This window comes from Galleria mellonella, unplaced genomic scaffold (genome assembly GCF_026898425.1).
Source record: "Galleria mellonella isolate WM207_F2 unplaced genomic scaffold, CSIRO_AGI_GalMel_v1 utg23, whole genome shotgun sequence".
Classification (NCBI taxonomy): domain Eukaryota; kingdom Metazoa; phylum Arthropoda; class Insecta; order Lepidoptera; family Pyralidae; genus Galleria; species Galleria mellonella.
Genome location: NW_026442045.1, coordinates 1,297,744 through 1,313,683, shown reverse-complemented (window position 1 = coordinate 1,313,683; position 15,940 = coordinate 1,297,744). Strand labels below are relative to the sequence as shown.

At 31.4% G+C, this 15,940-nt stretch overlaps 1 protein-coding gene across 1 annotated transcript in view; it reads left to right on the top strand.

The window, feature by feature from the left end:
* Window positions 1–10,021: 10,021 nt before the first annotated feature.
* LOC113512963 (protein TIS11) overlaps window positions 10,022–15,940 on the top strand; it is a 45,521-nt gene continuing 39,602 nt past the window's right edge. Inside the window, exon 1 of the mRNA XM_026896936.3 lies at window positions 10,022–10,728. Coding sequence (XP_026752737.1) covers window positions 10,666–10,728 — 63 coding nt within the window. The 5' untranslated portion in view covers window positions 10,022–10,665. The remainder of the gene's footprint in view (window positions 10,729–15,940) is intronic.

Here is a 15,940-nt window from a genome sequence, read left to right as displayed (position 1 = left end):
AAATAATTTAAAACATTTACATGGTCGAATACATGTGCGTCCTCTGTTCTATAACTACCTTAAAAACAATGAACTAAATAAAAAAAAATCTGCATCGTGCCGGCCTAAATCGTGATTAACTTATGTGTGAAATATGTAACATATATATCTGGATTGACATTTGAATAATATAATGCTAATCAATTATTACAGGAAGTGTTTACAAACTGAAATGAAGCCATGAACTATGTTAATATAATTGTATGTAGCATGTACGTACCTACCTACACTTAATATTGCGACTGAATTAAGTAGTTACCGAAGAATAATGCTTACTAATATTATAAAAGTAAAATTGAGCTTGTTTGTTATCCTTTGGCACTATAATGACTCAATCAGTACTTATAAAGTTGAGCATACCTACATGTAACTTACTTTTTTATCCCGTTTGTTAATAAAAATAGAGAAATCAATTTAAATAAAATTATAAGAGATGTGAAAGTACCTAAATCATTGTAATTAAAAATAATCATTGCAGCATACATGCGTCTAGATATAACCATCACGCCTGTCTCACGATTAAAACATACCTTTTTCTCTTCCTCTACATTCATCAATCTATTCATACTTTACGATAGTTTTAATTTGGCTTTTTCTTAGCATGTCGCTTATTTGATTAAAATACGTTCGTCTAGGACGGCCCTTACCGACATCTCCATATATTTGTGCTCGATAAATTTCTTTCGTAATTCTTCTTTCATTCATCTTATCCAATATAGGAATTAATAACACAAAAAGCAGCGACTGCTATCGTGATAAAATTAATATGTAACTAATGTAGACGATAAATTCTGAAAAAAAAAATATCGAAATCGGTTCAGAAATAACGAAAATATTGCGTAACGTACACAAAAATACCTATAGCCAAATTATCAACAAAGTCAAATGTATTATGTAGGTATATTTTAAAAACACGTGTAAACATTGTTTATTATTTCACGTGTACTTTTTAAATATAGATAAGATAAATTATGTTTTAATAATTTAAACGAACATAAAGAAAAATACAAAAAATTTAAGTATAACAATCACTGTTTTAAACAACTGTTTCTGTTATGAGCAAAACATTTTAGCTATAAACGAGGTAATGAAACAATTCTGAGCGTAAAGAAATCATTTACTCTAGATATATTTACTAACTTACATTATTTACATGATATTAGGAACGCTTTTGGTTTTAAATCGTAAAATATATCGTTTTAGACTATTATTATAAGTCTAGTTGACCCGTCAAACGTTGTTCTGCCATATAAATATTTTTTTCTCGATAAGGAAACCCTAATCAGCTAGTGGTATGAAATATACTTTACGACCTATTCTCGCACCTACCAAATATAAATAAATAAATCATAAAAATCGATCGAGCCGTTTTGCAGGAGTTCGACCACAGACACCGTGACACGAGATTTTTATATATAAGATTACGTAAACTACAATGACATTGGCATTTTTCGTCTGTTCCTTAGATATCTTAAATTCAGTTTTTTTAAGTGTTTCGTTTCCAGAAACATATTTTTACTAGTTTTATTTTTATTTATTATTATTATTATTTTACGCCGAATGGCAAACGGCAAATAAATCTTTCATTTCTGTTACCTATATACAAGACATGGACTTCACAGTATATACTGTGTATCACTTACAGAACACTATTATTATATTAATATAAGAACTGCGAAATTACTATTATTATATTTTGTTACGCAACATTTGTTTTTTGTTTATATATAATAAATATAAGTAAAAGAACAAAAAATATTTATATTTAGTTACATATTTGTCTGCTGACTTTATGTGAAGATTGAAATAAATATTAGCCTGATATTAAAAAAATACATACACAATATTATATATTTCTTTTAAATGAAAACGAATCAGTTCGTTAATGGCCATAATCGTAAATTTAAGCTAATCTATCCGGTTATCCGGTAATAGCTATTAACCTAACACCTCACAAAAAAATTACATTTACGGTTTCCAGACGAATATAAACGTATTTTGATTACCTTATTATATAATAGTCACTATGTTCATATGAGTAGTGTAAGTAACATACATACTTTATATAATGTATATATAAAAATAAACCAAAAATGACTGCAATAAAACGTCATAAACATATTTTCGAACTACGAAACCTCCATTTATATTCGTCGAAAAAAGTATTTGAAATTCTTTTGTTAGTTATGCCAGTTATGCCATAAATAGTGTAGTTGCCTATTGTTTGTTGTTTCCATGAAATTACGTTACAAAAAATACCATAATGGTAAAGTTTTTTTTTTTTTGTTTTGATCATATTTAGTTTGTACTGTCGTTTTATAATTTTATTGGATACTATTTTCTTCATGGCTAAAGATTCAACCTGAGTCATATTATTATACCTCACCCGCTGTTAATTGTCCATTGCTGAATATACTCGCCAATTGTTAGCTTGGTAGGCAGGTTTGCAACCCCAGTTAGGTCTTGGAGATGTTTTAAGAGGGACGCTGTTGCCCATTTCTCGACCATTAAGACCCCTTTGTGATTTCTTACGACACCTACGGAAAAAGGAAAGGGTAGCCTATTCTATTCCGGGATCACACAGCAACAACTTGAGTCATCCAATAATTATTATATATACAACAAAACAAAAACTACCCAATCGACTTTAATAATTCTTTCACCTATAGGAAGCTAAATTATCAGAAAGGGAGGAGAAGGGATTGTTAGTAATGGGAATTAGCAGCTCCGTTACTAGTAATAAACTCTATCAAGTCGACCTCCTCATGGTTCCCCCTGGAAACTATCGTGATTGATTTGTTCTTGAAATCGTCACGATTGGCTAACTGACCTGCTTCATCCTCATTTATCATCCCCCACTGGTACCCCACCAGTGTATACCAATAGCGCAGGCGGGGTTACCATTCTATTATCATTTATTAAGAGACATTATTAGAGAATAACATCCTTAATAACATTATAAATGTGAAAGTGAGTTTGTTTGCTTATAGTAATTTGAAATTTGACATACAGTGTATACCAATATGTAATATACACTTATTATATGAGATAGAGAAGGATATAGGTTACTTTTTATCTCGGTTAGTAATAGCGAGATAAAAAGCCCGAGCGAGTGTAGTCGCAAGTAAAACAAGTAACCTATATATAATTTAAAATAAATTAGAAATCCCAATAAAAATTACAATAATGTAAGCCAAATTATCAATATATAATATTCCTAAAATACTAATTTATGTTTATTTCAATGCAAAACCGGAACAAATCGCTAATACCTAATAAAGACAGACTCTAAAAGTAACATAACACTCGACGTAATATGTTCCATGCCCCACATTTCGCGCGAGCATATTAGAAAAAAAAAATACATAAACAATTACCATACAAAGTAACGAATGCTGAGTTAGTGTAACATTTACTAGGTATTATGTATAGCTTCACATTATACTCACCGTTGTTTGCACACAATGTATTGTATTTCCAAGCCATAACTTTTGGAGTAAGCACTACGTGACCGTCACTTGACACTGACCCATTGTAATCATGGGTTACGTTATGAATATCATTAATTAATATACGGTTCTGTATATTAATACACTATTAGAAATATATCTGTTTTCGTAAGGTAGTTAAATGAATTAAGGTAAGTATGTGAATAAATTACCATCAGCACATGTATTAAGCCAGCGTTTACGTTACGTGCTTTTAAAACAGCGGGAAGAATTTGACGAAATCTCATAGAACTTTATTTACAGGGACAATGAAAATCTCGAGTGTTTTTTATGCTTTTCTAATTTTAGTGATATAAGCAAATAGTGTAAAAATAGTTACAAATAGAAAGTAAAAAGTAATGGAAAGGGAATTTTATAACATCTTGCTAAATTTAAAAAAAAATAAGAAGAGGGTGTCTAATTGTTTTAACAAAATTCCTTTGCCTTTCCCCCCAATGTAAGGGACATTGAGAAAGGCATTGTTAGTAATGGAGACTTAGAATCCCATTGCTAGCAATATATCCAACTAGGTCAACCTCCTCGCGGTTCCCCCTGGAAACTATCATGGTTAATTCCTGATGAATTCATCATGGTGGGCTAACTGGTCTGTTTTCATTCTCATCTATCATCCTTCACTAGTGCTCTGCCAGCGTATCTTGTTAGCATTACCATTCCATTTTCACCCATCAAAAAAATACCTTACAAAATTAGGTAATACACGCCCAATGAGTACAAGTGCTACTAAAAGATATTAATTGACGTATGGAGACAGGAAAGTAATGTTTTGTGAAAGTACATATATTTGAATCTTTATGGCAACGTCGGACCTAAACAGTTTGATAGATATTAATAAATGGAGTATTGTTACATTAATTTTGTTTATGGGAGTGCTATAGGCTAAATGACGACAAAATAAATAAAAAAAAATAGTGGACATATACGCAATGTTGAAAACAAATTTTTTGTGACATTATTTGTGACTTCTAATGAAAACATACTAGTGGACCTGCTAAGTCACAAAAAATTCAATTGTAAAAACTTTTAGACAGTTCCGTTCAGTACGGTTAAAAATACTTAATAATAAATAATACTTGCAAAAAGCAAATTAGTTTAGTACGATTTATAAATGACGGAGTTCTGAGGTATCAAACATAGAAAAAATTACAATACAATACAAACAGACAAAATAGTTTAAAAATACTCCTTTTTTGAAGTCGGTAAAAAAGCAATTCAATCGTAAATACCTACTCATCGACAAACACCCATATGTTCCAATTTCGTAAATACATTAAATTTTAAATATTTGAATTTAGAACTCATAGTCGTGTTTTTACGAGTAGTGTCGCAACAAGCAGTAAGAAAAATGGGACCACAAAATAATGTGCGGCGAATATGGGAGCAAATGTTATCGACTGGAAAAACAATTGTATAAATCTATTCATTGTTAAAATTAAATGTGTTATTTACATTAAAATATAAATTTATTCAGACAATAACATCATAATAATAGACATAGTATGGACTCAAAATATTCAGACGAATTGAGAACCTCTTCCTTTAGAAGTCCCTTATAATATGTTATCCTAACAAAAATGGTGTGAAAAATATGTTTTTGTATGATCAACAAGAAAATAAAAGAGAAATATATATCATATATAACGGAACCCTAAACGTCTCTTTTCCTCTGAAAGTTTTATATTTCTACTCATTTTACTAAAAAATTCCCATGAGAATAGAGAGATTGATTACGTTGGATTAATTAAAAAAAAAAAGACTTATTATAACATATTTCTTTTATTTATTTATTATCATATAGGTACATAATTTTAATGACGAATTCGTATCAAACTGCAGTAATAATAGTTATAATGAACATACATAATTAAAAGCAGGAAGCTAAGATCACAGAGGTCACAAAATTTTACAGGATATGTTTAATGACAAACTGTTTCGCTATTGATTGTGTTACTTGCATGTATTTAGTTATTAATATTTATACCTATATAGATAAAAATGAATTCACTACAAATTAACCAAGAGATAGTAGATAATAATTATTTACTCAGCTCTGCGCTGTGACTTTAAATAATGAGCATTCTATTCCAATTTCAAATATTAAAAAATATAGAATGACGTCATTATCTACTACGAGACAGGATGACGTGTTGTGTTACTTACAAGTCAGTAGTATTTTTTTTAAATTGATCTATATTAAAAGTACCCTTGATTTAAATAATTAACACCTTAGACACAATTAAAATCAGTCAAAACTGTTGCGATTGGCTTAATTGTGTAGCTATCTTCAGGTTTCTAGCGATACAGGGATAGATTTCATTAATTCAAACAGTAAACCAATTTTATAAGTCAATAAATTTTCAAATTAATAGGTATTTATGGGGGGAAAATAAAACACCATTCTCTTCTATCATTTTCCACTAATTCAAAGTATACCAATATTAAAGGCAAGCAAAGTGGTCCATTATGCCCAATTCATTAGACTACGATGATTTCTAGGGAGGACCACGAGGAGGTTAACTTTATAGGGCATATTGTTAGTAGTGGGGACACTATTCCCTTTTATTAAGACTCCGTTCCCCCAGTAGCTATGACAGACACGCTTTAATGGTTATAGGTACAAAGGACTGTAGTAAACAGTTTCATTTCCAGGGAACATTCACGTAATGGTGATGGGTTCTCTCAGTAAAGACTTATTCCGATTCCCGCAAGCTTGTGTGTGCAACATAGCGCATAACACTAAAATCGTCAAACGGGTTTGCAACGAACGAATGCCATAATAAAAAGTTGTTCGAGGGACGGGCCGAGGGTCCGGGTGCGGTCGTAGACATAAGCGGAGCGGGGCCCGTAATTTTTTTTATTATTTTTTATTGCTTTCAACCAAGAAGCGTGTAAACAATACGTAACGTAAAGCTTGAGCTAAATATATTCCTTAATAATTACATATTTATACTAATTTATAATATAAGCTATAGGATAGCTATAAGATAGATCCTATAGCTGTAAACTATAGGATATAACACATAATTAAATTAAACATTTATCTAATAAAGAGCGATGAATATTGTTGTCTATTAGTCATCTTGAGTGAGACTAACAAAAACGCATGATTTAGATGAGATGTAGTAAATTTAGTTATTATTATACATAGATAAGTATTATTATAATTTTATTCGTTAATACTAAAAGTATTTCAGTTGTATTACTTTGACTTCCACGAAACAGGCTTTGCCTAGTGTGGGGTCATAGTTATATTGTACAACAGGCTAATTTTGTTTAAGAAAATAAAGTTATTATTATTATTAACGGCAACTCACGTGAAATATATATAAAATTTCTGGATTTTTAAACAAAACAACAAGGATATTATCGACTATGGTACATTTAAATGTAGAACATTATTTGTAATATTACTTCTTAATAGAATACCAAATATTACAAAGATTACTACTTATTTGCAATAATACGGCTCAAAATCAAAGTAGAAGATCAATCAAGAGAATCAAAAACTAGGATACAAATGCTAATTCGCTCTCTTGGTATACTCTGGTGTCAGCCAAGTAGCAAGCTCTGACCACGGACATCTCGATCGTTCGAACTGGCTCTAAAATTGCAACTTTTTGTTCAACGCTCTGGCCATATTATATTTTTTTATTTTACTCTTTCACCAAAATCTATATACCTACTTATACTCCAAGATTACGTTAAAATTAGAAAGGTAAATTTGTTTAGTAATAAAGAGTTATATTTATATTTAAATTTTTAAAATTACCTGGAATATTTGTATTATACTTAGATAACGAGTAGGTAAATTCTTAATCCAGGATATTTGGTCATTACTTGATTGACAGGAAATTCTTAGTCTACTCGTTTAATTTATTCGATGTCTCGTTTGTATACTGGTCTGAGGATTCGAGGTATTAAACCGGTACATAAACCATTATACTTGATGTCCTGGGTTCAGCTCCTGAGTCGAGAAAAACTAAGTAACGGAGATAAACCTATATTGAATAAATATGGGAATAACTGGATTTTACTAATTGACACTCAAATCTAGAGTAGTAACATCTGTAAATCTTTATGTGACCGTGGCTAAGGGTTCGTAATTATATGGCAACGCTAAGATTTGATATCTTGTTTGTATAATATAAGCACGTATCAATAAACTAAAAATATTTAATCGATTTTAAAAATTCTTCCACAAAGAACTAAGCTACATTATAAGCGAGTAACAAGCACAGTGTTTTTTTTAAACTTGCTAGTTGAATAATAATAATAATATATTCATTTATAATATGAATATGTAATTATAAGATGAACTTAAATCGTTAAATAACTATCGATAAAGTACAACAATGGTAATTTGATTTTATAAAATATCTATAGACTATACATTTTCGATTTGTCATAGTATGTTATTATTTTATTCGGTACATTAATTCTTCTTATTTTTATGGTACTATCACAAATAATACGAGGTTTGTCCGGAAAGTACGTATAAAAGTTTTTTAAAAATTTTATTTTACAATTATTCAGGTAAATCAATTTTATCCCCTTCAAAGTACTCCCCCTGTGACATAATGCACTTGTGCCAACGCCGTTTCCACTGTGAGAAGGCTCCTTGAAAGTCCTCTGGTTGTAGGTTTCTCAGCTGCCCCGTCGTAGCTTTTTTTATCTCATTTATGTCCCCCAAATGCCGCCCCCGAAGTACCAATTTGGTTTTTGGGAACAAGAAGAAGTCACACGGGGCCAAATCCGGCGAATAGGGGGGTGTTCGGTCACCGTAATGGAATTTTTACTCAAAAACTCACGGACAACAAGAGAGGTGTGGGCAGGGGCATTGTCGTGGTGAAGAATCCAACGCCCCTCTCGCGCCAATTCTGGACGAACTCGTGCCACACGAGCTTTGAGGCGTCTGAGCACATCGACGTAGAATTTTCCATCAACTGTCTGGCCTGGAGGGACGAATTCTTGATGGACAATCCCCCGAACATCGAAAAAAACAATCAACATTGTCTCGGCCCTCTCTGAATCTTTTTAGCCACTTGTGGACGGTTGGTTCCTTCACAGCATCATCCCCATAAACTGTTCTGAGATCGGCAAAAATTTCACGGCCATTCTTGCCGAGTTTCGAGAGAAACTTGATTACGACGCGCTGCTCTTCAACGGAAGCGGGCTCCATGCCGACGGGGTTTCGTTAAGAGGTAACTTCACAGATGGCGTGACAAGCCAGTTCGCACCGCACGGCGGTCAGACCAGAACTGAAGCATTGTTAGGGACATAAGGAAGGGGTCCTGCGCTTACCTGGCCTCCCCACTCCTCTTTCTCGCATTCCAGAACACTTTTATACGAACTTTCCGGACAGACCTCGTATAATGTTTAATTAATTATTATTTATGTATAACTTCTTTAACAAAAGTATATTATTTTGATTTATGTCGTGGGGTTCAGCCAGCGTTTGCAATGTAAGCGCAAAAAAATGTGTTTATTTACAACATCACATTAGAAACCTCTAAATTTATCAGTGTTCCTCTACAATATTATGCATGTATTATATATATAAACGTTCCTCTTAAGTCACTCTATCTATTAAAAAAACCGCTTCAAAATCCGTTGCGTAGTTTTAAAGATTTAAGCATACATAGGGACGGACAGACAGCGACAGCGACTTTGTTTTATACTATGTAGTGATAAATTACACACTCATGTAACTTGCTGATAAAGTAGCATTCTAGATAAAGAACTTTTCAGAAAATCAGTTATTTTTTAATTTATCATTACAAACAAAAAAAATCAAATCTATCGTTTTTATAAGTTTGTATAGATACTTATATAAAATTTTGAAAGTAGAGTTTAATTTGCAAAAGATTTTTTCAATGCTAGGTTAAATGTTTATTTTTTAAAATACATTTTAACAGTGATAGAATGTAAAATGTAGTTCCATTAAAATATTTAAAGGTAACCTACTTACTAGACTAGACATAACCGTATTTAAGTAGTACTTGATACCTTATGTTATGTTCTAAAAAAGAAACTGAATAACGGGATAATTAATAAGTATTCGGGTTAACACTTAACCCAAAATACCGAAATTGAAGCCTTTTCGGAACTCTTCTAATTTGCCTCTTCCGAGAATTGAACCTGAAAGACAGATAATATATTCTTGGAAACCCATTTGCGAAAGGAACTTAAATTAATAGGTGTCTCTTTCGGCTTATCTAGTCCAAAAATAACTATTATAAAAATATTATTTACTTTTGTTTGTTTAGTTAAATTAATTTTTATCAAAAATAAACCATGATTAAACATAATTATATAATTTCATACATTTGTTTAATTTTGTTGTTATTATGGCACCACACGAATTAGCAAAATATAAAGTCGAATAAAACCGAGGTTTGCCGGGCGCATCCGAATGGAAAACGAATCTCGCTCCAAAACATGAACGTGCTGTTTGATTTGAAAACAAAATCCACCCGCCCGCTGCCGCCGGTTCACGAATCGCCGGCGATCGCAAACTAGATGTATTCAAGTACTCAGTGCGCGAGCAAGCGTGATACGGAATGAACGTGTGGTGCGTCTTGCGCGGACGTTGACTCTGCGATTTATTTTTTTATCTTGCGATTTATACGGCCAGAATTATTAAAACGTTTTGGAGTATACAGTCGAGAAAAAAAGTATTTATTGACAAAGTTGACGTTTATACTATTCGCGAAGAATTTTGACTAACATTGTGAATTTCCGTATAGACGCGAAAATAAGTGAAGACATTTCGAAAACAAAGGACTGTTTTGTACATTTTCGCGACAACTGCGAAATTGTGTTCAAAAATTACTGATCTGGCATTATTGTGGGGGGCACAAAAAAAATCGCAGCCCTCGACCAACTAGTTCGGGCACAATCTGTGGTCGTCAAACGATAAAACAATATCGCAACGAATTTCCTATAATATCACGATTCGTAATTTAGACATTTTTGTAAAATTCTCGTCAACATTTTGGACTTGAAAAAAAATTGCAGTGAGTTTGTCGACCTGTCACAACGTGCTGCAGTGAATCTGTTTGCGAATAACACGAGGAACAAACATCAAAATACCCTGGATTAAGTGTCGAATTAGTTTTACATGATGTCTACTGCCATAATGCATCAGTCTGCGCTGTACGGTTTTGATGATCTGTACTTGAAGGTATGTTTACTTTATTTATTTTTAAATCACCACCAGTAATACAACGTTTTATGCCAAATTGTTCAAATTACTTATAGGTTAAGAAAACAAAACTATCACAAGTAACATTTCGAGTACCTACTCGTAGATAGGCAAATATATAATTCATGCCTTGGTGTACCGTGTGGAGAGAGATTGTTATTAATGGGGACATTAATCCCCATTGCTAGCAATATATGGTATATTGCTAGCAGTGGGGTCAGATCGACTATTGTGATTAATTCTTGTTAATTCCGTCATAATGGGCTAATTGATCTGGTTTCATTCTCACCTATCATCACTCATTGGTGTCCCTCCAGTCGTATCGATGATAGCACAGGCGGGGTTGCTATTCCATTATTCTCTATTAAGAATCTTGCTGTAGGAAATTATCTGTCTAATCACTGTAAAACAAATAAATTTTAGCCGTTGAAATTTTAAATGTTTACCTAAGGGTAGGTTTTTGTTTCATATTAAACATTAAAAGATAGGTTGGTAAGTATATGTATCGGCTATTAAATACCTAGTAGGTATAATGTGGCACCAAAACAATATTATGTCATAATAATATACCTACTATGTTACAGTCATACAGCTATCTAATCACAGTACATATATTTATATACGTACTTACTACCTACTTCGCTGCAGGTAAACATTAGTTTCGTGTCAATAAAAATAATTTATTAATACTGTTATTTCCTTCTTTATCTAGTAATATCTTTGGGTAAAAAAAATATATTTGAATTTAATTTTTACTTATCTGTCGATTTAGAAATAACTGGACACGAATTTAAAAAAAAGATACCAAAAAAATTTTTAAAGTTAATTTTTATTTTAACTGTGATTATAACTAATTTTTAAAAAGATATATTGGCATTGGTAGCTATCGCTTTATTAATTTATCTACCTATCTAATACCTACCGTATCTAATAAAATGAATCGTTAAATGTGTTGCTAAGCGCAAAACTCGAGAACTGCTGGTCTAATTCGGCATTTTTTTTTAAATATTAGTTGTACTTTAGCTAGATTTTTATCATGCGAGAAATTGAAGAAAATTCGATGAAATCTGTAGAAAATCTATTTTTCTTTTTTCCATGCATATTGTTCCTAAGGGCTTTTGATAGAAAAAAATGTGTCGGGTCAGTTAGTTCTATTATTATTGTATTAATTATAACGATTAATTAATATTGTGCTAATTATTACAGTTAAAAATTAATTATATACTATTAATATAATAAGTGCTTGAACGAATAAAAGTATGTTTGTTTGTTAATCTTTCACGCTAAAAATATTTAACAAAATTGAATAAAATTTATTAGACCGTTAGATTATACCTATCCAAACTTTGGCACATAGATATTATAGTACTTTATGTATTGATTCACGGGACGAAGCTGCGGGATACAGCTGGTTTAAAATAAACAAAAACGTTATAGGTATATAGGTAATATGTCACACTGACCTATGATCAATTTACATCTGTAAAATCTTTTTATTTTAGCTGTTTATTAATTTAATAGACTTCTATAGTGCACAAAATTATGTAATGTAATGGGCTACTAATCATTGAACACAAACATTTTTACGTGACAATATATTTTGTTACCAGTTGTACTTTGCCTACGTGAATAGTATTGTATGAAAGCATCCCATCTGAGTGTTAATTTAGGATATGGTCAAATTGTGTACAAAATTTTATTCAAATTGTTACAGCCGTCAAAATAAATTTATTCTATTATTCTAAACATCTTTTAAATTTTTAACATTATCCTTATCCATCGCTGGAACCCTATTATTTTTACTTATTAAAAAATACAAATTGTCACAAAATCAATACAGCTATTTTAGGTAGGAGGTATATCTCTCATTTGTTACATTAACACACTAAGGAAAGGGGAAAATAATATGTAATCTGTCATTCATATAGATATAAGTACTCGTTTACTTATCATCGCTAAATATTGGATTAACGATACCATGGCTATGGGTCTTGGTACAGGGCTTTATTTCGAGTTTTCTCTTTCTTGCGTCTTGAATATTGTGCTCTTAGTCGTCTGCGACATTCTGATGATAAAAAGGAGTAGTACCATATTGTATTCTTATACCACTGTCATCACACGGACAATGCCCTCTGCCCATGGCTTTCTGCCCAAGTTATGTATAAATACAAATCCATCTATACACTATACATCATGACAACTGATTACGCAGGCATTTGTAGGTGGGGGCAACAATTTTTTAACTCCATTGAAGTAAAATCTAATGCTCCGAAATGTTAAGCAATTGTTGAATGTTAATATTAGTACCTAACTAATGTTTAGAAAGCAATTCCAAAATACCTAGATACGATACCTTCGTAGATATGTACGACGTGATCAGTGAAATATCATTAGTCAATTGCCAATTATTTTTTACTTGTACGTGTCTTCGATTGTGTTCAAGATTTGTTTTACTCGGTATTTCGAAGGACAATGGAAAATTTTAATATGCCTTATAAAAATAGTAATAATTGAAATCTATCATTTTCCATTTATTTCAAAAAAGATACTCTTGGAGTTTGTCTGAGGTATTGATTCCAAAATTAATATAAAAAATGAATTTTGGAAAGACAAACTGCCTTAGAACTCTAAGCTGCTGTAGAACTGATAAACGTGTTCTAGAGAGGAGGCCATGAATTAGCATATGTAGTAGGAGGATCTGCAGCTGGATGAATGACTACGTATAGGCTGCAAATAATGAGAGCCGAAGATAGCGCTCAGTGGTATGTTTTAAGAAAGCCATATATCTAGGAGTGGACGGCAATTGGTTCATTATAATGATGATAATGAGTTTCCATTTGAGGTTAACGTGATTAGGTTCTTATACGAATAACGAAATGTTATTAACAGATTGTTATATATTAATTCATCGTCGTAATATTAGTCATACTATCTCAGGCTACGAATCTCGTGTCTCATTTCGACATTATAATAGTATCTTGTTTCAAATCGTGTATGTTTTAATTAGAATATTGTTTCTAATTGGCTGCGTTGTTTATTATTATAATTTTATGTAGCTGCGCCGTTGATTTCGCTCGTATGGTAATCTAAATGAATTCAACATGATTATTTGGTACTGACATCATCTAGGTGATTTTTCCGTAAATATGATTATCTAAATTAACAATGACCTTAACGTTGTACACAATTTTATGTGATGGAGGGGTCAAATCGTATCGCATACTAATTTGACTGATTCTAATAAAATGTACACAGTTTAAATGCGTCTTCAAATAAACTACGCCACTACGAACTACGAACAATGTGTACTACACCAATCCTAATTTTGATAACTCTTTTTTAAATCGACAGAATTTACTCCTATACTGTTAAAATAAAATACGTGTTCAGGGCTTTTTTTATGGAGCTTCAATTAAATTTCTTTAGTATTATCTATTATAGGTTATCTGATATGTAATTCAATAAGTAAAGAAAGAAATTCCAACTTGTCTGTAGTGAAGTCATTCAAATTCTATTGAGCTTGCTTGCTATTCTGATCCTTTTTACGTTCACGGAATAAAATATTACATACGTAGTAGGTGCTTATAAACACAATGGAAAAGTATAAACTGTATATTTATTATAATACATATGAACATGTACTTTGTTCGTATCTGAAGTAATGTCTAGAATATTAATATTTTGGGTTAACCTATGACTCGTATATACTCGTCAATACTTATTTCTCAGTTACTAACTTCTAACGTGATTTTTGTCCAATTTGCCAAAACTAATTTGTGAAAATTAATCGTCATTGCTAGCAACTTATTGGGTCGACCTCCACGCAGTTCTCCTTGGAAACCATCATCCGTAAATTACTAGTGATTTTGCCATGGTGTATCATCACTCAATAATAATGGTAATGGAATAGTATTCCATTTTCACTCTTCTAAAGAAAAAATGTTTTGAATGTCTAAAGAGGTACACGCCCAAATTAGTATCATAAATACCTGATTTACATTTGTATTAATCGGTGATTAAATGCATTTTTGATTGTGTATCTATTTTGATTTTTAACGATTTTAGGAAAGATCTTCGATTCGATAGTATATTTTTTCCTGTTTGTGTACGCTATTTAAAAAAAAGTGAATCTATTTAAATTATTTCTATTTTACTATACCACCATCGTTTTTTATTATTAGACATGTACTATAGCAATAATAATTACATAATTTAGAAAAAGTTTGTTGTCGCTATACTGTAAAAACCATGTATCTGGGAAACTACGGAACGAGTCGTCAGTAATAGTATAGATAGTTATGACACGGGAAATAAGCAAAACCAGTTGCAGTTGCGTGTACTGCCTGCAGGCAAACTAAGTATTCCAGTGCAGGAGCAAATTCTCGTGTCTAAGTATTACTTAGCGCAAACTGGTAAATAACTAACTTACCTACTGTTTACATAATTTACCAGCCGTTCCCAAGGAAATAGGAAGGAGTTAGATAGAATTAGTATATTTGTATAGTCTTTACATGTTATTTATCCAAAGAGTACCTACATCAGGACTCTAATTCGTAACTTTAGACTTATGACATTTACTAAAAAGTTAACTAAGACCACAAATAACCGTTCTTGTACTATGGAAATTATAATTACGACTTTGTCATATGATGTTTGATAATATCGTCGATAGCTTATTCCATAATATATACCAGGTATAGAATTAATTTGTTTAATTTATTTTAGACACTTTTGCTTTGAAAAAAGGATAAGAAGGTGTACATTAAAGTCTAGGAATGTTGCTAAGGATTCATTTAAAGTAACTTGGTATAAGTTGCGCATAAATCTACCCTACAAATTTTGCTGATAAAACAAATACTTACGTCTTAGTTTTGCTATTATTAATTATTAATATTTTGCTTGTCAATTTAATTTAGAATAGCTGAATATTATTAGTTTGAAAATTGATAGATGCATGAATAGATAAAGCGAATGTTTCGAAAATTTTAACTTTGCTATGATGCCCGTGAATGTGAGATTTAGAATTATTCATTATTATTTAATATTTGAGGTGAATAGTCGTAAACAATCGATCAATAACAATAGGTATATATAAATATGTTCATAGATAACAAATTAATTGGATACAAACAAAGGATGTCGATATTACATACCCCAAAGGCAATGATGGATGTAGTTTTTACATTTTTTA